The sequence below is a fragment of the Neoarius graeffei genome, chromosome 25, assembly GCF_027579695.1.
Source record: "Neoarius graeffei isolate fNeoGra1 chromosome 25, fNeoGra1.pri, whole genome shotgun sequence".
Taxonomy (NCBI): Eukaryota; Metazoa; Chordata; class Actinopteri; order Siluriformes; family Ariidae; genus Neoarius; species Neoarius graeffei.
In genome coordinates, this window is record NC_083593.1 from 40840701 (window position 1) to 40863166 (window position 22466).

General features: G+C 41.3%; 1 protein-coding gene across 6 annotated transcripts in view; it reads left to right on the plus strand.

Annotated features, from left to right (window-relative positions):
* Positions 1 to 1523: 1523 nt before the first annotated feature.
* ppip5k2 (diphosphoinositol pentakisphosphate kinase 2) overlaps positions 1524 to 22466 on the plus strand; it is a 98008-nt gene continuing 77065 nt past the window's right edge. For 4 of the 6 annotated variants that reach the window (XM_060908556.1, XM_060908559.1, XM_060908560.1 and 1 more), the window contains exons 1-2: positions 1524 to 1884; positions 9172 to 9518. In XM_060908556.1, coding sequence (XP_060764539.1) covers positions 9357 to 9518 — 162 coding nt within the window. In that variant the 5' untranslated portion in view covers positions 1524 to 1884; positions 9172 to 9356. Of the gene's footprint in view, positions 1885 to 7830; positions 7988 to 8064; positions 8146 to 9171; positions 9519 to 22466 lie in introns of those variants that run through there. The other 2 variants (XM_060908557.1, XM_060908558.1) reach the window with 2 other exon arrangements.

The following is a 22466-nucleotide window of genomic DNA, read 5'->3' on the forward strand; positions in this document are numbered from 1 at the left end:
CACCGCACACAAAATGCACAGCTGGGCAAGACCGAAAGAAAGCCAAACGGTGAATGCACTGAAAAGCGACCAAAGGCGGCTCAGCATTGAATTGAGCAAGGTAAACAAAAATAATAGCATGCTCGAGCAAGCATACATACCAGTCACCGGCAGACAAGAAATCACGTCGCAGAAAGATGCACTGCTGACAAGAAGTGGACAAAGCCAAACGGTGGGAGCACGGCCACAGGTAAACAGGAAGAAGTGTGACAGGAAACAGCAAGGGGGGGGGGACAGGTCGTCACGCCTCCAGAATTCAAAATCACTCTACCATAAATAGGCTGGCGACGCACGCCATTGGTTGAGGCTGCCCCAATTGCTAAGGAGCACTTAATTCAGTGCATCTCGCCACACGTTCATTATTCGAAATAGTGTGTCTTAGATGCGAGCGTGCCAACAATCTGAGTCTCTGTTTGGTCCCGACGCACTCTGGTCTTGGTCATGATTTGGGCTCATCTTGGTCCCGACGCACTCTGGTCTTGGTCATGACTCAGTCTCGTCTTGGTCCCGACACACTCTGGTCTTGATCATGACTCAGACTCGTCTCAGCCCCGACGCTCTGTGGTCTTGGTCATGACTCGGTCTCGTCTCAGTCCCGACGCACTCTGGTCTTGGTCATGACTTGGTCTCGTCTCGGTCCCGACACATTCTGGTCTTGGTCCCGACGCACTCTGGTATTGGTCATGACTTGGTCTCGTCTCGCTCCCGACGCACTCTGGTCTTGGTCATGACTCGGTCTCGTCTCGGTCCCGACGCATTCTGGTCTTGGTCCTGACGCACTCTGGTCTTGGTCATGACTCGGTCTCGTCTTGGTTCCGACGCACTCTGGTCTTGGTCATGACTTGGACTCATCTCTGTCCCGATGCACTCTGGTCTTGGTCACGACTCGGTCCCGACACACTCTGGTCTTGGTCATGACTCGGTCTCGTCTTGGTTCTGACACATTTTGGTCTTGGTCCCGACGCACTCTGGTCTTGGTCATGACTCTGTCTCGTCTCGGTCCCGACGCACTCTAGTCTTGGTCATGACTGAGTCTCGTCTCGGTCTGACGGATTCTGGTCTTGGTCATGACTCGGTTTCGTCTCGGTCCCGACGCATTCTGGTCTTGGTCCTGATGCACTCTGGTATTGGTCATGACTTGGACTCATCTTGGTCCCGACGCACTCTGGTCTTGGTCATGACTTGGTCTCGTCTCGGTCCTGACGCACTCTGGTCTTGGTCATGACTTGGTCTCGTCTCGGTCCCGACGCACACTCTGGTCTTGCTCACGACTCGGTCTTGGTTTAGGTGGTCTTGACTACAACACTAGCACATATACAAATTGTATACACTTGTGTGCTTAGAACTTTGTGGCAACAGTATGGGAAAGACCCACATTATGTTCAGGTGATGGTCAGGTGCCCACAATCCTTCGGCTCTAAGACCCTAGTCTTGTATCAGGACCGGAAGCGGCCCTGATATCACACCTCCACGCCGTGACGTCACTCCGTGCCGCTTGCTGTCTCGCTTTTTGGTGCGGGTCTTTGAAAAGTCGCGTGCACGAGCTTTAGCCGTTAGCTGCTGGCCGGGAGGAGGCAGAAACTGTGAGTGCAGTGAGCGGACAGTGCAGCAACGAGACGCGCGTGGAGCTCGAGTTTTTAAAACACGTTAGTATTTCCGTTAGCGAGGCTGAGCTCGTGCTCACTGCCGGCTAACTAACGCTAGCTTTCCTCATTTACCTCAGCGAGCCAGCTCCACAGCTAACGCTACTCACAAACGGAAGTTTTATTTCTGAAAAGTACCCAGACGCATATAAATATATATATATATATATTTAAAAAAGCCCCGCTATTAATACAGCAAAAGGTAAGTAAAAGAGCTAGTTGTGGTTTTCTTGTTCAATGAGTTTGGAAATGTAAAACAGTGTCAGGCTGAGCTGCAGGAAGTCAGTCAGTCAGTCAGTCCAGTGCTGCTGAGTTTCTCTTTACACACTTTACATTGTCTTCATTTGTGCACGTGTGTAAATAATAATAATAATAATAATAATAATAATACTTGACATATGTTTAGTAGTGATTTGTATATGTTGGTGTAAATACAGTGTGGATTTCTGTATTTCCGTGTGAAGGTGAATGATTTGCAGTCTCTCTTCATCATTTGCTACCAGGTTATAAAGACAGAGATGGAAGCAGTCTGGTTTTATTTCTTCAGTTTGTATTGAGAAGGAAATCATTTCAGGCTGCTGTGGTGTCCTGATGTCACTAAACAAATGAAATTCAAATTCACTGAGGATGTGAGCAGATTCAAAACACAGCAAAGCTTGACAGACTTTAATATAATGCTCCATGTTTTTTTTTTTTTTTTGGTATTCCAGACATTTATGTAATGCCTCTGTGTGGCATGGGATCTTATTCCGTCTCGGTGTTTTTGGCATGTCGTCAGACTGATGGGTGCCAGTGACAGATGGTCAGCGTCATTGGTCACTAAGAGTCCACCGCCCCTGCCTGTGTTTTGATAATCCTTCTTGTTTTGACTAGCTGTAGGTCTGGGAATTCAGCTTTACTCGTGTGGTTTAAAGTGCATATCACGGGTAAATTCAGGAGCAAGATCAATGTAATTCTCCTATTTTATATTAATCTTTGGTCAAATATCTGTAACATTCTGCATTCTCTGCAATTTTTTTACCTTGCGCAATACAAGAAAAATTCAGTTGAAATCAAGCCATTTGAGGCGAATCGGTCCGCCTCTGAAAAAACTTGGCATTTGGATTTCCCGGGAAACATTGATTTTCGTGACGTCACGTGCGGGACGCCTCCCTCTGAATCCTACGTCAGCGCTGGTTTGTTTATGAGAAAACGACCTGGTGATTTTCTGCAAATTTCTTCAACGTTATCACGTAATTATTAAAATGGTTAACAGATGTATCATAGGAGGGTGTAGCAACACCAATCTTGATGGGATTAGTACTCATCGTTTTCCAAAAGACCGGACAATGAGAGAGAAATGGGAGCGCTTGGTCTACACAGGCTGTGCACTGAAACCGTGCAAAGCTCGCGCAGCCTGCTGGCGCTTCCGCAGGTAACGTCATGAATCCGGCTCCAGACTCCCTTGGGATTTTTCCAGACACGTTTTGTTATTTTATTTTTTTCTGCTGTAGACAGACGGCCTTGTGCAAAATTACCCTTCTGGATGAGTGTGTAAAGGGACATACTTTCATATAAAAAAAAAACGAAATTGGTCCAGAATATGCACTTTAATCTCAGTGTGTGCACTAAACCAGGGGTTCTCAGCCTTGTCTATTTTAAAGTGCATATCCTGGACCAAATTTGTTTTTTTTAATATGAAAGAATGTCCCTTTACACACTCATCCAGAAGGGTAATTTTGCACAAGGCCATCTGTCTACAGCAGAAAAAAATAAAATAAAACGGATCTGGAAAAATCCCAAGGGAGTCTGGAGCCAGATTCGTGACGTTACCTGCGGAAGTGCCAGCAGGCTGCGCGAGCTTTGCATGGTTTCAGTGCACAGCCTGTGTAGACCAAGCGCTCCCATTTCTCTCTCATTGTCCGGTCTTTTGGAAAACGATGAGTACTAATCCCATCAAGATTGGTGTTGCTACACCCTCCTACGATAAATCTGGTAACCATTTTAATAATTACGTGATAACGTTGAAGAAATTTGTTTCTCATAAACAAACCAGCGCTGACGTAGGATTCAGAGGGCGGCGTCCCGCACGTGACGTCACGAAAATCAATGTTTCCCGGGAAATCCAAATGCCAAGTTTTTTCAGAGGCGGACCAATTCGCCTCAAATGGCTTGATTTCAACTGAATTTTTCTGGTATTGTGCAAGGTAAAAAAAATTGCACAAAATGCAAAATGTGACAGATATTTGACCAAAGTTTTTAATATAAAATAGGAGAATTACATTGATCTTGCTCCTGAATTTATCCGTGATATGCACTTTAAGGCCCACTTATTCATACTTCACGGTGTTCTCCACGGGCGCTTTTAAAGTAACGCACCGCCACGTTATAATTCTGGTCTGCCACCCTTCCCTTGGCAAAAAAAAAAAGTAACTTCATCAGTATACACCAAATAAATAATAATAATAACTTGCAATTAACAATCAGAGATGGTTGAAATTGAAAAACTCAAGGATGTAAATAATTTACAAATCTAGTAAAAAAAACAATCAAAAAAATATATATATTTGTCTTTGGCAAAATATAAGTAAATTTATGAAACACAGTCCCATTTTCTAATCCAAGAAGGGAAGTAGCTGTTCTTAAAACATTTGGTTCTGCACTTGAACAAAGGTAGCTTTGTCGGATCTCTGAGTTCATACCTATGATTTTTACGTTCAGGTAGCAAATCATACAGTTTACCATCAGTACCAAAATTAGCTTTATAAAAGGATTTACACAAAGATTGTCTATGATCACATAACGTTGGCAGATTTAGTACAGAGAGACCCTCATCATATGACAGGTGTGGATGTATGATACGAACAGTATGACGTTGAATATTTTCCACATGATCCGTCAGCTTACAGGTCAGCAATGAATGCCATACAGAGCAGGCATACTCCAGGACTGGACAAATGAAATAGCAATATACTGTTCGAAGATCACACCACTACGTCTCAAAATTCGTAGGGCATACAGATGTTTGTTAGCCTTAGCACATACGTAGTCGATATGACTAGACCACTTGAGATCAGATGATAACTGGACTCCAAACTGGATGGTTTGGACTGCTTCAAGAGGTTGGTTGTTGACTGAACTAAATCGTAAAGTATTCGCTTTATTATAATTTTGTAACTATTTAACATGCAGAAGACCATTAAACGAATGCATACGGGGCTACCTGAAGTGGCCACGCGATTGCAGTAGAAAACCATGAATGATGGCTGGCTGCATACAGATTGTGACTCAGAGCTCTGCACATTGAGGTCTATCCCTGCGTTACACTACACTGCACCGCGTTACACTACACCGCACCACATTACACTATACTGACACATAGTAGTAACGCTGGAAGCTGCAGCTAGCCAGCAGCTAAATAACTTTGCGGGTGCACACGCTTGTAGCGTTATTGTGCAATGGTTACGCTTATCTATCGTCTTTTCTGACCATACACAGTTACAGTAATCCTATAACAGCACACACACACACACACACACACACACACACACACACACACATTAGTTAAGTTCTAGTCTTTTATTTTATGTATCTGTGATTGTGTAGGCGAGAGCTGCATTTTCCTGTTGCTTCCCTGTGGTTGTTTACTGCAGGACTTCCGGGTTCCTGGGTCAAAGGACCCGAACTACAGAGGCCAGGGTGGCTTTGTAGTGCCAGTCTTGGGCACACGCACCAACTCATGCATGGATTGTAGTGGTTTCACCCAATTAACATTAATTATGTGTATTGTAAAAAATGTATGCATTTATTGTAATTGAGTATTTTGTTTATGCATGGAAGTTCATTTATTTTTCACACACAGAAAAAAATATAATTAATTCATAGATGCGCATCAGTCTCAACTGAAATGTCAAATGAGTCTCACATTGACAGTAAAGATAATATGTACAGTAAGAATGTGTTAATTTTTTGTAAAATGATTTTAACAATGATTTAGTAGCATTTCCTATCCATTTATTGGCCAGTTTCACTGTCAAAAAAGCCCAAAGTCCGTCAGCTTCCCTGACCCCCTACCAGGGCTCCGCCCTTGGACCCTGTTGGGGGCCACCTAGGCCCCCCAAACCCCCACCACCACCTTTTATTTTTGAAAAGTGGAGAACCCTGCTTCATATCAACAAGTCGGGGCCCATTAAAAAAGATCCCCAATTATTTTGGCTCAGCTATTCCATTAGAATCTAATAATCTATTGTAAAGGGTATTAATGGGATGCAGCTTCATTCCCTGTTACAGATGGGAGCCCAGGAATTAAATAAATGCAATAAAAACAAACTGTTTTTCATTGTATGTATTGTATTTAAAACTGTATGGATGTGCCGGAGGCCAAAATAAAACCATGCATGCAGGGTGTTCTCAGCCAAAAGGGATTAAGGATCCAAAAGTGGAGTCTGGTCCATTAACACGAGAAATTATTGCCATGTGTGTGTTCAGCAAACAAGCAAGTTATTTAAAACCAAGAAGTGGATTTAGAAACCACTCAATTGGATAGATCCTTACATGTTAACAAAGAAATATTTTTTCCTATGAATTTGAAAATGATCCATCTGTCAAGTTCCTGACATCTCAAAGTACCATGGTTCTGGACGAGCACAGAGGAGTGCAACTTTTTATATATGGCTGGGTTAAAGATCTGAGGATTAAGACACTATATGATAAATCCTGTGTCGTTTTTGGGCTTTTTGTACGTGTCTTTGTGATGAATGCTCGGATGCGATAAGTTTTAGTATCGAGTGTAAACAAACCACAGCCGCTCGATTCTCAATCCTCCCCGCTCTTCTCTTCCAGGTAAATCATTCACAAAAATCCACAGAAACCCCTTTAAAGACCTGGGTATTATGCATATTATATATGCTTTAGTTTATAATATGGTGACCACGACCAAACAGTAAACAAAAACACATCTGAGGACTTAAGTGTCTATCTGTTGTGGTAATGACTGTTTATAGCTGCAGTCAGGCTTGTAGTACTTGAGTCCGACTCGTGACTCGACTTGGACTTGAGCACTGATGACTCGGACTTGTGCATTACCTGCACTCGTAAATTGGAGACAAGGACTCGGATTTTTTCTTTATTTTTTGTAACATGCCACAATAATTTGGCATAAGATATTTATATCTACATTCATTTTGTGCAAGAGTGTCACACTTGCGCGCCTTGGTGTGTGCATCAGATAGACTCTTGGGTGCGCTCCAGATGCCGTAAGCAACTCACACCTGCACAGGATTAAGGTGCAATCAGTATGCCTATATAAAAAAAACTGTGAAAACACACTTACTTTGCGAAGTATTGAGTTGTATTGCTGACACATTACTGAGCCTTATTTCCTTGTTTGGTTTCCTGATCCCTGATTTCCTGTTTCTCGTCTTTGATTCTGCCGAGTCTACGATAGCCTGTTCGTGCCTCGCTCAACCTATTGCCTGTTTCACTGTTTTACGATTTTGCCTGCCGTTCTGGATTGTTTCTGTCTTCGCTTGTATTCTGCACTTACATCCATCTCCCAACCATCTCTGACAGAATACTACTTCACACTTCCTGACAAAGAGAATGTGCATTCACCTGTTCATACGTCATGTTCAGGAACAAACTAATGTTAATGGTGCTGAAACAGCCACCGTCAAATGGTGCGGTTGGAGTCTTGTCCTCGGACTCGACTCGGGTCAATAGTGGATTCGACTCAATTTTTTTTAATGACTCGGACTTGAACACTGGGGACTCGAGACTGGATTCGGACTCGAGGTTTAGTGACTCGACTACAACACTGGCTGCAATAGCATAAGGAAAAGCGCTAACCTAACTTATTTTGCTTCATGAACATTCTACAACACTACATGTTTTTGTAAATGGATAAAAACTAATAAATTGTTGCTGTGGTATAAGAGGGATGAAACATCCCAGAACATGCTGTTATAGGAAAATAAACCTTCGCATTGTTTATTAGTTTTCAGTAATACACCAAAGAAAACATTTCAATCCGTCCATGACAGGACATTTTAATCTCTGACATGTTTTCTTCCTTGCGTATTGCAACATCTGTATATTGTCGTAATACCAGCCCCAGTTTAAGTTGGCACTTTTCCACTATCAACTTTGAGACACGTTTCTGAACGTCTTTTGTCTTTCTGTCTGTTTTACTTGGTGCTGCTAAAAATGAACCATGATGTCTGCATGCTATAAACTAGCTCTGTTAGGGTCGACGCTTTTTATGTTTTCAGTTTGACCTGACATTTTCCTTGGGGTTTTCCACTAAGTCTTTGGTGGCACTTATGAAAGTGAGTATTGAAACTGAAATGGTGAACGTAGAGGAATCTGAGGACGTTCCAAGAAAATGTCAGTGAATGCTGTCAGTGGCTGGTGTACATTTAAGAGTTGAATGTTTTCTTGGGTGCTGGATATTTCAGCAAGAACTCTGCTGTGTGCCTGCATACGTGTGCGTATTTTTTCCACTTTTCCCTGTTTGTGTGTGTGCGCGCGTGTATATAGTGCCGTGTGTTGGACTGTTGTCAGGATTGTTGATTTGTATGATGCATGCTAGATACTGTAATAACTAATACATGGGTTATATGATGTATTAAATGGTCGTTTATGACAGAAGGTCTCTTTAAAATTTGTTTCCTCACGTCTAGAAATTTCTGTTGCAATTTAATGAATTTTCATATCTGCCGAGGCCTAAAAAATTAATCCTCTAGCATAAACATTCCTGCTTTTTCTCTGCATTTTAACACAGTCATGTTTTAACCTTGGCGGAGTTGCTGGTCGTGAAGGCTGTGTGATTAGTTCACCACACCTGACAGGATGAAGGAAAAGTTCTCTGGAGCCTTTTACTGAGAAAGAGCTTCTGGGAACTGTCTCTTGTTAATATACATTATTTAACAATTATTTGCCGACGGCGAGGTGAATATCGGTGAATAATAACCGAGTGAAGTCAAGGTTATTATTCACAGATCTTCACTGAGCCTGAGGCAGATAATTGTTTTTAGTATAAATACACAGGTGATTTATTTAAAAAAAAATTGTATTTTAAAATAAATAAATAATTTATTTATTTCAGTCTTCAAAAGTGGCATGCAAATGTAATAACGGCATGTGCAGAATTGTCACTTATCTATGCCAAGTCACATAAAATACTTTTGTTTTGAAATGGATAAAATAAATCACAATTCCACCTTCCCTTGGAATATTTTCAGACCAAACTTTAGCATCTTTAGTGCTTTTAGGAACAGCATTTTCTTTCTTTTGTAATTTGTAATTCTGCCTCAATTACGGTGACGGAGCAATTGGTAGCCATTTTGCCGAGTTGCTCGAGGTGATTATCAAGAAATAGTCCGAATTTCTCGACCAATTTCCTATAATCGCCTACATATTTACACTCAAGCCTTTTATTTTATCTTCTCAGTCATGCTAAAGGGCAAAAAGCCTCCAGTTTTATTCACCTATGGTTTCTTTTTTAATCAAGGTGAAGAATATTTCTGATGGCCGGCTGTGAAGAACAGGAACGAGAGAGAGAAGAGACAGCTCGGCTCTTTTAACCGTGCCGGCTTATGAACCGGTGCTGGGAGCTGCTCCGTTCTCTTCCTGCCCTGGTGGGCCGAAGGGCAGGACACAGCACGGGGGTTTGGCTTGGCACCTTGGGTCAGAGACATGTCAGAGAGCGAGGATGGTGATCACCCGCGCTTCTTCGTTGGTGCTGATGATGGAGAAGGAGAGGAGCTGCTGGATCCAGGCCGAGTGCTGGGCTACGACTGCCTCTACGAGCACGTTGAGGAGGAAGACGAGGATGCGGATGAGGAAGAGTACGACTCGGTATGTTGGATTAATAATTCCACACACACCTAATTATTGTAACTTTCTTCATGTACTGCAAGAGTGGATAAGTCATACATGCTTTCTTTAGGCTAACAGGTAAGTGAAGGCTCTGATGTGGTGCCAGGTCCCAGGGTTTGGTGACCCATAAACTGATCGGGCAGAAACTGCTAGCTAATGTAATAGTAATAACATATGGTGAGCTCGTTAATTGGTTAAGTGCATTAGAAAATATGCAAATGAGTCTATCGGTTCCTGTGTAGGAGACACCTCTGTCATACTCGTTATACTTTCCTGAGAAAGCCTGAGGTAGTCAGTACATTGTGTTTACACCCTCAATGAAAAAAATCAGGTGTTGGCTATTGTTTGCTTTCCTTTTTGTTTGGATATTATTTCAGGGTGGTTAATGTCTTTATTTTCTCTCAATGTGTTTAACTGTGAGGTCACTAGGCTTGGGACAATTCATTATCAGGAATCGCTGTCAGATTCCTACGATCACAAAGGCTATCATGTTGGACAATTTAAATGTCTGTTGAAAAATGTGGTTTCTGCACCTTTAAAGTGCATATCACAGGTAAATTCAGGAGCAAGATCAATGTAATTCTCCTATTTTATATTAAACTTTGGTCAAATATCCGTCATATTTTGCATTTTGCGCAATTTTTTTACCTTGCGCAATACCAGAAAAATTCAGTTGAAATCAAGCCATTTGAGGCGAATTGGTCCGCCTCTGAAAAAACTTGGCATTTGGATTTCCCGGGAAACATTGATTTTCGTGACGTCATGTGTGGGACGCCTCCCTCTGAATCCTACGTCAGCGCTGGTTTTTTTATGAGAAAACGACCTGGTGATTTTCTGCAAATTTCTTCAACGTTATCACGTAATTATTAAAATGGTTAACAGATGTATCATAGGAAGGTGTAGCAACATCAATCTTGATGGGATTAGTGCTCCTCGTTTTCCAAAAGACCGGACAATGAGAGAGAAATGGGAGCGCTTGGTCTACACGGGCTGTGCACTGAAACCGTGCAAAGCTCGCGCAGCCTGCTGGCGCTTCCGCAGGTAACGTCACGAATCTGGCTCCAGGCTCCCTTGGGATTTTTCCAGACGCGTTTTATTTTATTTTTTTCTGCTGTAGACAGATGGACTTATGCAAAATTACCCTTCTGGATGAGTGTGTAAAGGGACATACTTTCCTATAAAAAAAACAAAAACAAACGAAATTGGTCCAGAATATGCACTTTAAGATCACCACAAATAAATTGCATTGTATCTTGCAATATGCGTTTCCCTTATCTCTTATTTTGTATATTGTAGTAGACTAGTGTTTGTTGCTCTTTAGAGCAGAGCAACAAAACCTCTGTTATTCATCTTGGCTTCCCTTGTCCACGCTGCCCAACAGATAAGCTATAGCCTGGTAGTTTTTTTCACTATGATGACACAATGTGTACATGACATGCGTTACATATGCCTGGCAACGCCCCCTTCCCCCTCTTGGAGCCATAGCAATGCTATCGGTGATGGCATATTACACGTGATATCACAAGCCTAGAGATCACTGTATGTTGTGTTAGTAGTTTATTCTGACAGGTAAAAGCCATTGTGTGTAGTGCAGCAGGTGGTCAAATTCAAATAGTGTGTGCTGTAGGTACAGCATTGAGGTGCATCTCAACACTATGAAGTGTGTTTTGTTTAAGTATGCGCCCCAAATAAAAAGATTTGTCTTGGAAAACCCAATAGTGAGTAGAGGTTTCCCCTCCCCCCCTTCTCTGGTTGTTGAAAGAGTGACTTCTTCTAACCAACGGATTCAGTTTGTCTGGTTAAAAACTGGATAACTCAGACACTTGGTCTTGCGCTGTGCGCCCAGGCTACTAATTTGTCCACCCCTGCAGGGCTCGACATTAACCTTTTAATCCACTTGTCCAGTCGGACAAGCAGCAAAATTTTTAACTTGTCCTGACCATAACCTTTTTATTAGTACTGTGTATTTACTAGTTCAATGAAAGGAAAGTGATTTACAAAGTTTATCAAAAAACAAGTATAGTATTGATAGTCATTATGCTTTTATGATTTTTTTTTCAATAAAACTCTAATTGTAACAATAAACAGAAACTGTCCAATGCCCCATTATGGTGTGTGTGTGTGTGGTGTTATAACCCATTACCTGATCTGCAGTTTTAAGAGTTAGATCCCCCCCCCAAATTCAAAGCTTCCTGAGGAAATAAAGAAAAAAAAATCTTGATTAGCCCAGTAAAACATTAAGTATAAATGAATTTCAAGAAATAAAACCGAAAGAAAACAAGTTGGACATAAGGGTGACAATCACATCATGAATGAAAACAAACTGTGAGTAAGTTCTCTAAATCTTATGTTTTTAACAAAGCAAACCTGGTGGCCATGTTTGTTTACAAATTGTCACTCGCTAGCACGGAAGTTTTACATCTCTGATGTGTCTCTCTTCCAGTTTTTCGATGTCCATTGGTATGTTTTTCTCTTGTAAATATGCATGAAAAATATCTACTGAAGTTTTGGTAGCCTTTCGGGTGTTCAGTGCGTCTTTTTATCTTTCCTGGCGAACAAAGCAATGCGTCTGTGTATGCGCAGCAGAAAACTTTCTCACTGAATATTTGCATCAGCTCCGATGTTTGACGTCATGATGTCTTGACAACCATGCAGTATCGTAAACCATATTCAACGCTCATTCTCCATTGGGTAGAGTGACATAATACATGTAGGATAAGTGATATGCTAACAATATTGCATGCTTTCAAAAGAAATGAATGAAACCCGCTAGAAGGGAATAGAACACGTTTTTATTCCATCGAAAAAGTGTCCTGTATGTATGGCAATGCTTGAAAAACCACATGTCCGATCGTCCGAGATGACTAAAGTCTGTGCAAGGACAAGTAAAACTTTAATGGTAATTGTCTGATCAGACGACAAAAGTTAGTGCTGGCAACCTAAGCAACACAGGCAACTGCGCCGTGGTGCAGGTTTGAACTGTCAGTCCGGCAGTAGCATATTTCAGTAATAATAATAATATTCTGCAAAATGAATCATGCATCGTGACATCTGACTCCTCCTCAAAACAAAGTTCACCTGTGTCTATCGAAAATCTTGTTTTCCTGGACTGGTTCTTGTATAAAATTAATCCTACCAAGCGTCAGACTGTATGCTCACTCTGCGCTAATAGTCTAAAGTACACCGCGGAGTTCTGCTACAACTCGGAGCTGTGTCACATTCAGAAGTTTGCCGATGACACAGCCATCGTTGGGTGTATCAGTGACGACAGAGAGGAGGAGTATAGACCCTTTTCAGTCACGTGACCTTCGTAAACGCGACCACCATTTTGGACATGTAGCGGACTTCGGCTCGAATTGGTTTGAATGCGAGGAAGGCGACAAACGGAGAACATACAAGAAAAAGGAGCGAGATGCAGAAAATACCTTCGCTATCCACCGACGTAGGGCATTTACAGGGCGAGCAGAGGGAGAAATAACAACAGTAACGACACATTAGCAACGCCGTACAGAAATAACGGTTTATGGCACAGACCCTTTTGGTTCTCGCTCATCTAGCTGCTACAATGACTGCTTAGACTGCAACAATAATACCTAACACATTTAAGTATCCGTCGTAAAGACGTGAAACTCGTCGAGTGACGAGTGTGTTCATTGATAAGCTAACACAATCTAAAAGTAGACATACCATCACACTGCCCTGGCGCTGTGTACAGTTTACCTTCTATGGTTTGTGCACTCACTAGTTGCCATTACTTTCTCCAACCGTTGTGACAGATTACAGGGAACGGCCTGGATTTAAGAGACAAATACATGTTCCTCTTATTTTGAACACTTATTTGTAGGCAGTGCTTAATTTGTAAAGTGGGAGGTCCCGGAGCGCAGAGGATGAGCGGCTCCGGAGCGGAAAAAAAGAGGAGAGGGGAGGGGGGCGCAGCGCTGCGCTTCTGGGCATGTTTTGTAATAACACTGCAAATTAAGTTCATCTGCAGATATTTTGTGGATGTCGTTTCATGAGAGAAATCACCAACAAGACAGATATCAAAATCAGACATTAACACTAAATAAACTTGCATTTTTTTATTTAATTATTATTATTATTATTATTATTTTTTTTTTGTTACATAGTCAAAAGAGGTGTCGGATCACCGGATCCAGTGTAAATAGCTGCCAGAGCCAACGCCCGAGGTTCCGGAGCGCGCTCCGGCTTGCTCCCCTCAAATTAAGCGCTGTTTGTAGGACACTGCCTCTGATCTGTCCTACAGTCTACCAACAGCAAAGGAACACAAAGCTAGCTAATAGCTACTACAGAAGAACAGAGGTTACAATGGGTTATTTTAGCCTATTTGGTTACACACTCGCCGCCACAGAATGTTAACAGCAATGTAATGCCTTTTCTGGCTAATTTTATTCGTCTTACCTCCAACAAAGTGGTCACTACACAAGCGCTGGTATGCCGCTATCCATCTTCTCCGTCAGTCAGCAACTACCGGGATCCGATAAAATGATAACCCTTGCCTTGTTTGTTGATGGTTACTACATCCAGGTGCACAACAATATAGTGGCATGATGGAAGTCTTGCTGAAAATAAACACTTTCTTTGCTGCCGTTCCTCAATGCTGGCTGTGGTAAACTACTGGTAGTACATGTCCAAAATGGCGGCCGCGTTTGTCGTGACGTCACGTAAAAAGGGTCCATAGGAGCCTGGTGAGGGACTTTGCTGTGTGGTGCAACAGGAACCATCTGCAGCTCAACACCTCGAAGACCAAGGAGCTGTTCATTGACTTTGGGAGGTCCAGACCAAGGTCACGACCAGTTCTGGTCGAGGTGGAGGCTGTGGATTCCTACAAGTACCTCAGGCTGTGGCTGGACAGCAAGCTGGACTGGACTTGCAACACCAATCACTTATACAGGAAGGGACAGAGCAGGCCATACTTCCTTAGGAGGCTGCGGTCCGTTAACATCTGCAGGAAACTCCTGTGGATGTTCTATCAGTCTGTGGTCGCCAGTGTCCTGTTTTACACCGTGGTGTGCTGGGGGGGCAGCACATCCAAGAAGGACACATCCAGGCTGGACAAACTGATCAGGCGGGCCGGCTCTGTGGTCGGCAGGAAGCTGGACTCTCTGGTGACGGTGGCAGAGAAGAGGTCTATGGACAAACTATTGAACATCATGGATGATGCCATTCACCCTCTGCACACCATCATCAGCAACCAGAGGAGCCTGTTCAGTGACAGAATGCAGGACGAACAGACTCAAAAACTTCTTTGTCCCTCACGCCATCAGACTGTACAACTCCTCTCTGGGGGGGAGGAGGGGTAACAGGAGGACAGGAAGGAGCAGTAGCCTAGCCTAACAATAAGCAATACCGGACAATGTGCAATATAATGTGCAATATCTTTCCTGCTTCCCCCCACACTCACTCACTCACTCACTCACTCACTCACTCACTCACTCACTCACTCACTCACTCACTCACTCTCCCTTACCCCACTTACCCCCCTTTCCCCTTCCTCTCTTCCCCATTATCTTATTCTTTTATATTTGTATATGTAAATACTTAATTTATTTTAATTTATCTTGATGCTGCTGGAATCTTAATTTCCCTGAGGGAACTGTCCCAAGGGGATCAATAAAGTTTTATCTAATCTATGAATGAATGAATGAATGAATGAATGAATTTATTTATTTTCGAACATATATAAAAAAATGTTTGTAACTATTTGTACATACAAAAGAAAGAAAACGAGAAATTAAAAAAATAAAATACATAAAGAGCTAAGACATTACAAAACACCGCACATTGTTCGAAAAAGGAGTGGGAAGAAGTACAATACTTTTTTAATTTCCCACCCCTTTTTAACTACCCCGAAATCCTAACTACATTAATACACCTATAAAAATATATACCATATATACACTTCATGAATATCTATATAAATATATAATTACAAAAATAAATATATACTACATACCATATATACACTTCATAAATATCTATATAAATATATAACTAAATATATATATATATATATATATATATATATATATATATATATATATATATATATATATATACTTCATAAATACCTATATAAATATATAATTACAAAAATATATACTACATACCATATATATACAACCCTGATTCCAAAAAAGTTGGGACAAAGTACAAATTGTAAATAAAAACGGAATGCAATGATGTGGAAGTTTCAAAATTCCATATTTTATTCAGAATAGAACATAGATGACATATCAAAAGTTTAAACTGAGCAAATGCATCATTTAAAGAGAAAAATTAGGTGATTTTAAATTTCATGACAACAACACATCTCAAAAAAGTTGGGACAAGGCCATGTTTACCACTGTGAGACATCCCCTTTTCTCTTTACAACAGTCTGTAAACGTCTGGGGACTGAGGAGACAAGTTGCTCAAGTTTAGGGATAGGAATGTTAACCCATTCTTGTCTAATGTAGGATTCTAGTTGCTCAACTGTCTTAGGTCTTTTTTGTCGTATCTTCCGTTTTATGATGCGCCAAATGTTTTCTATGGGTGAAAGATCTGGACTGCAGGCTGGCCAGTTCAGTACCCGGACCCTTCTTCTACGCAGCCATGATGCTGTAATTGATGCAGTATGTGGTTTGGCATTGTCATGTTGGAAAATGCAAGGTCTTCCCCGAAAGAGATGTCGTCTGGATGGGAGCATATGTTGCTCTAGAACCTGGATATACCTTTCAGCATTGATGATGTCTTTCCAGATGTGTAAGCTGCCCATGCCACACACACTAATGCAACCCCATACCATCAGAGATGCAGGCTTCTGAACTGAGCGCTGATAACAACTTGGGTTGTCCTTCTCCTCTTTAGTCCGAATGACACGGCATCCCTGATTTCCATAAAGAACTTCAAATTTTGATTCGTCTGACCACAGAACAGTTTTTCACTTTGCCACAGTCCATTTTAAATGAGCCTTGGCCCAGTGAAAACGTCTGCGCTTCTGGATCGTGTTTAGATACGCAGGGGTGATAGCGTTCCGGCGCCGCGCCGGATTTCCAGCGTACCGCGGCGCTGGAAAAAAAAAAAATCTAGTTCGCCCATTATCCTGTGTCATTCTGAGATGCGCAGATAGACAGTAAAGGGAACGAATTCCCTTTACTGTCTATCTGCGCATCTCAGAATGACACAGGATAATGGGCGAACTAGATTTTTTTTTTAGTTTTTTTTTTTTTTTTTCTTTTTTATCAGACATCTAATTTTTGGGTTTGTTTACCTGACATGTTTCGACGTACAACTTCCGTCTTCCTCAGAGTGTCACCGGATGTTAATTGGTGACGCATCTTTTATCAGCTGCTGTTTCTGAAGGCGTGGCCTTCCTGTCTGGTTTGACAGGTCGGTCACGCCTTATACTGTCTGTTCGTCCCCTGCAAGATGTCACTCCAGGTATGGGAGAGCATGTATGCTCCCTCATCCCGGTTGATGGTCCTCGGGCTTCGCTTACGGATCTCCATGGCCTCCCTGATCCAGCGCTGATGTTTGTTATCTTCTGTGCGGATGACTCTGGCATTCCCCCAGTCCATAATGTGATTTTCCCTTTTACAGTGATCTGTTATAGCTGACTTATAATTTTCCTGTTGTGCCTTTTCTTTTATTGTTCGGGTTTGTCTTGTAGCTGTCTCCTTTTCGCACTCTTTCTTATGTTCATGTTTTCTTGTGTTGAAACTCCTTCCTGTCTCCCCAATATAAGTTTTATTGCATAATTTACATGGAATCTCATATATGGTGTTGCATCTGTTGTCCGGATGTATTCTGTCTTTGGGATGAACCAGGATCTGACGGAGTGTTGTGTGTGGTTTGACAGGTGTGTTAACATTGTGTTTCCTCATTACTCTTTGAATGCGTTCAGTTATTCCCCTGATGTATGGTAATGTAACTACTCCCCTGTGTTCTTGTTTGTTAGTTTGTTTTTTCTCTTTCTTCTGTGTTTTGTTGTTTTTAACCTGTTCCACCCCTTTGGATATTGCCCATTGTGGATATTGACATGCCTTCAGTGCGTGTTGTATATGTTGTTCCTCCTGTTCTTTGTCCTGTGGATCTGTAATTATTGCTGTGCGTTCATGTAATGTTCTAACTACGGATATTTTGTGCATTATGGGGTGTTCGGAAGTCCAGTTTAAATATTGGTCGGTGTGTGTGGGTTTTCTGTGTACTTTTATTTTGATGTCCCCATCTTCTGTGTGTTGTATTTTTAAATCCAAAAATGCTATTGACTGCTCCGTTTCTTCTTCATGTGTGAATTTTATATTACCGGTATTGTCTATGGTGTTAAGATGGTCGGTGAGTTGTTGAGTGTGTCCCCTCTTTACTTTTTCCAATATGTCAAGAAACGCACAAACCTCACCGTACAAGACATCACTCAGCTCCTTCAATTCATCGCCACATCCACATACTTTCAGTTCAGGAATACAATCTACAGACAGAAGGAAGGTTTTGCCACGGGAGACCCACTATCAGCCATCATGTGCGGCTTTTTCATGGAGGATCTGGAGCAGAAAGCACTCACTACAATACCAGCGGAATACAGACCAACACTCTGGAAACGGTATGTGGACGACATATTGGAAAAAGTAAAGAGGGGACACACTCAACAACTCACCGACCATCTTAACACCATAGACAATACCGGTAATATAAAATTCACACATGAAGAAGAAACGGAGCAGTCAATAGCATTTTTGGATTTAAAAATACAACACACAGAAGATGGGGACATCAAAATAAAAGTACACAGAAAACCCACACACACCGACCAATATTTAAACTGGACTTCCGAACACCCCATAATGCACAAAATATCCGTAGTTAGAACATTACATGAACGCACAGCAATAATTACAGATCCACAGGACAAAGAACAGGAGGAACAACATATACAACACGCACTGAAGGCATGTCAATATCCACAATGGGCAATATCCAAAGGGGTGGAACAGGTTAAAAACAACAAAACACAGAAGAAAGAGAAAAAACAAACTAACAAACAAGAACACAGGGGAGTAGTTACATTACCATACATCAGGGGAATAACTGAACGCATTCAAAGAGTAATGAGGAAACACAATGTTAACACACCTGTCAAACCACACACAACACTCCGTCAGATCCTGGTTCATCCCAAAGACAGAATACATCTGGACAACAGATGCAACACCATATATGAGATTCCATGTAAATTATGCAATAAAACTTATATTGGGGAGACAGGAAGGAGTTTCAACACAAGAAAACATGAACATAAGAAAGAGTGCGAAAAGGAGACAGCTACAAGACAAACCCGAACAATAAAAGAAAAGGCACAACAGGAAAATTATAAGTCAGCTATAACAGATCACTGTAAAAGGGAAAATCACATTATGGACTGGGGGAATGCCAGAGTCATCCGCACAGAAGATAACAAACATCAGCGCTGGATCAGGGAGGCCATGGAGATCCGTAAGCGAAGCCCGAGGACCATCAACCGGGATGAGGGAGCATACATGCTCTCCCATACCTGGAGTGACATCTTGCAGGGGACGAACAGACAGTATAAGGCGTGACCGACCTGTCAAACCAGACAGGAAGGCCACGCCTTCAGAAACAGCAGCTGATAAAAGATGCGTCACCAATTAACATCCGGTGACACTCTGAGGAAGACGGAAGTTGTACGTCGAAACATGTCAGGTAAACAAACCCAAAAATTAGATGTCTGATAAAAAAGAAAAAAAAAAAACCTAACTATATTTAATATAAGACATAATGAACGTAATCGAAAGATAGATTTTTTTTTTTTCCGGCGCCGCGGTACGCCAGAAATCTGGCGCGGCGCCGGAACGCTATCACTCCTGGATACGGCTTCTTTTTTGAACTATAGAGTTTTAGCTGGCAACGGCGGATGACACGGTGAATTGTGTTCACAGATAATGTTCTCTGGAAATATTCCTGAGCCCATTTTATGATTTCCAATACAGAAGCATGCCTGTATGTGATGCAGTGCCGTCTAAGGGCCCGAAGGTCACGGGCACCCAGTATGGTTTTCCGGCCTTGACCCTTACGCACAGAGATTCTTCTAGATTCTCTGAATCTTTTGATGATATTATGCACTGTAGATGATGATATGTTCAAACTCTTTGCAATTTTACACTGTCGAACTCCTTTCTGATATTGCTCCACTATTTGTCGGCGCAGAATTGGGGGGATTGGTGATCCTCTTCCCATCTTTACTTCCGAGAGCCGCTGACACTCCAAGATGCTCTTTTTATACCCAGTCATGTTAATGACCTATTGCCAATTGACCTAACGAGTTGCAATTTGGTCCTCCAGCTGTTCCTTTTTTGTACCTTTAACTTTTCCAGCCTCTTATTGCCCCTGTCCCAACTTTTTTGAGATGTGTTGCTGTCATGAAATTTCAAATGAGCCAATATTTGGCATGAAATTTCAAAATGTCTCACTTTCGACATTTGATATGTTGTCTATGTTCTATTGTGAATACAATATCAGTTTTTGAGATTTGTAAATTATTGCATTCCGTTTTTATTCACAATTTGTTCTTTGTCCCAACTTTTTTGGAATCGGGGTTGTATATACTATATACCATATATACACTTCATAAATATCTATATAAATATATAATTACAAAAATAAATATATACTACATACATATCCCTGTAAATATAAATATATAAACTATCCCCATAAATAAATATATACCATATATACTAGGGCTGCACGATTATGGAAAAAATGATAATCACGATTATCTTGATCAAAATTGTAATCACGATTATTAATCACGATTATTCTTGATGTTAGGGAAATCACTTAAATTTTATTTCACTATATTCAAACAAACAATATGAACAGCTTTCAGTGCAGAATGAAATTTAAAAGAGAAATTCTGATTTCCAAATGACAAATAAATGAAATTTATCCAAGAAATTACCAAAGGATGAAGGAACTGAAAACTCAATTGCAACAATTACATAGCATTATACTGAGCCCTACAAGTTTTTAGCTAGAAAGACCAGCCTATCAACATGCTCTGGCTTTAAACATGAGCGAAGGCAGGTCACAACATTGCCTCCAGTGCTAAATACGCTCAATCTGTTGCCTACTCTCACGCTATCACCCCTTGAAGAAGATCGCGCCAGTGTTGCCAGACACTGCTGACGTTTTCCAGCCCAAAATATGTTCAAATCCGCCCAATCTGGCAACACTGGATACCGCTGCACTGAAGCTCTGCGCACTTGGCTTGCTTGCTTATTTAGGCGGAGTAATGAAACCTTATATGCGTCGGTTCGCCCCCTAATGGTTTGGCGGAGTACTGGTCAAAAAGTGCTTGATCAGATATGCAGCAGAGCTCGCATTTTAAATGGAAATAAATCGCGATTTTCATTTAATTTAATCGTGGCAGCCAAAATCGCGATTTTCGATTAAATTCGATTAATTGTGCAGCCCTAATATATACCATATACTAAGTTAGTTCTAATATAACAATCAACCCTAATCTAATCTAATCTAATCTAATCTAAAGTAGCTCGTCTCGTTTCACAGGAAATGCATTAAAAAGTTTTATTCATCAACACGACAATATATAAAATTACAAAAAAAATTTTGAGGAAATCATTCAAATTTCCTTGTTTTTGGTTATAATTCGTCGAAGTATGCGTATGTTCGAGTCTACTGGAAAAGCTCAGCTCAGAGGGGTCCACATAATGACATAATTATACCATATGGCTAAGGTCGACGAGGGTCAAGGACATCGTGTCAAGTCAAGTTTATTTTTATAGCGCTTTTAACAATAGACATTATCGCAAAGCAGCTTTACAGAATTTGAATTACTTTAAACATAAGCTAATTTTATCCCTAATCTCTCCCCAATGAGCACGCCTGTGGCGACAGTGGCAAGGAAAAACTCCCTCAGAAGACATGAGGAAGAAACCTCGAGAGGAAACGGACTCAAAAGGGAACCCATCCTCATTTGGGTGACAACAGACAACATGATTATAACATTAACGGTTTTAACATGAAGTCAGTTTCGTTGATGTTATAACTCTTCATTGATGGAAACTTGAGTGCAAAACTAAGTATGACAGCATAACTAAAAGGGGAGAGCTAGAAGGTAATCATGTGCCAGCAGCGCGGTTGAAGTGGGCAGGTGTCAAACTTACAACTTTTATATCATGATTAGAGTTAATAATAAATGATATCACTGAATAATGTTCCTTAACTCTAACCAGTATATGTCTGTGTGTGTGTGTGTGTGTGTGTATATATATATATATATATATATATATACACACACACACACACACACACACACACACACACATACATACATACAGGTAGTCGTTGACTTATGACCTATGCAACTTACAACCGATTGACTTTACGACCGTCTGGTTACGACTGGCGAGTGTTTCCCAGTGTGAGCAGTATCCCGGTACAGTAAACTTCTCCCGTGTCCGTTTGTGTTGGTGATTACGGTATCGTCCGTTTGTGTTGGTAATTATGGAGAAAAAGAAACAAATAATTCAGACGAGGCTTACCATGTTTATGAAAAGAGCAAATCCTCCCGCCAGCCCGAGCGCTGCAACAGCTGCTGCTGATGTAGATGACCCACAGCCAAGCACCAGTCATGCCAGCGGTCACTAAGTTTTGCATTTTGCTATGTTTTACATTTGTATTTTGGTATGTTTCAATGTTTTCTATTTTTTACACCTGTATTTCGTATTTTTTGTTTTGCACATACTTAAACCAAATAATGAAACAAGGTAATGAAATAAGGAAATGTTGATAAAATAAGACTTTAAGATGATTACAATATCATTACACATCACAATATACTTACGTTCATTTAACATAGGCCGACTTACGACCAGATCGGTTTACGAC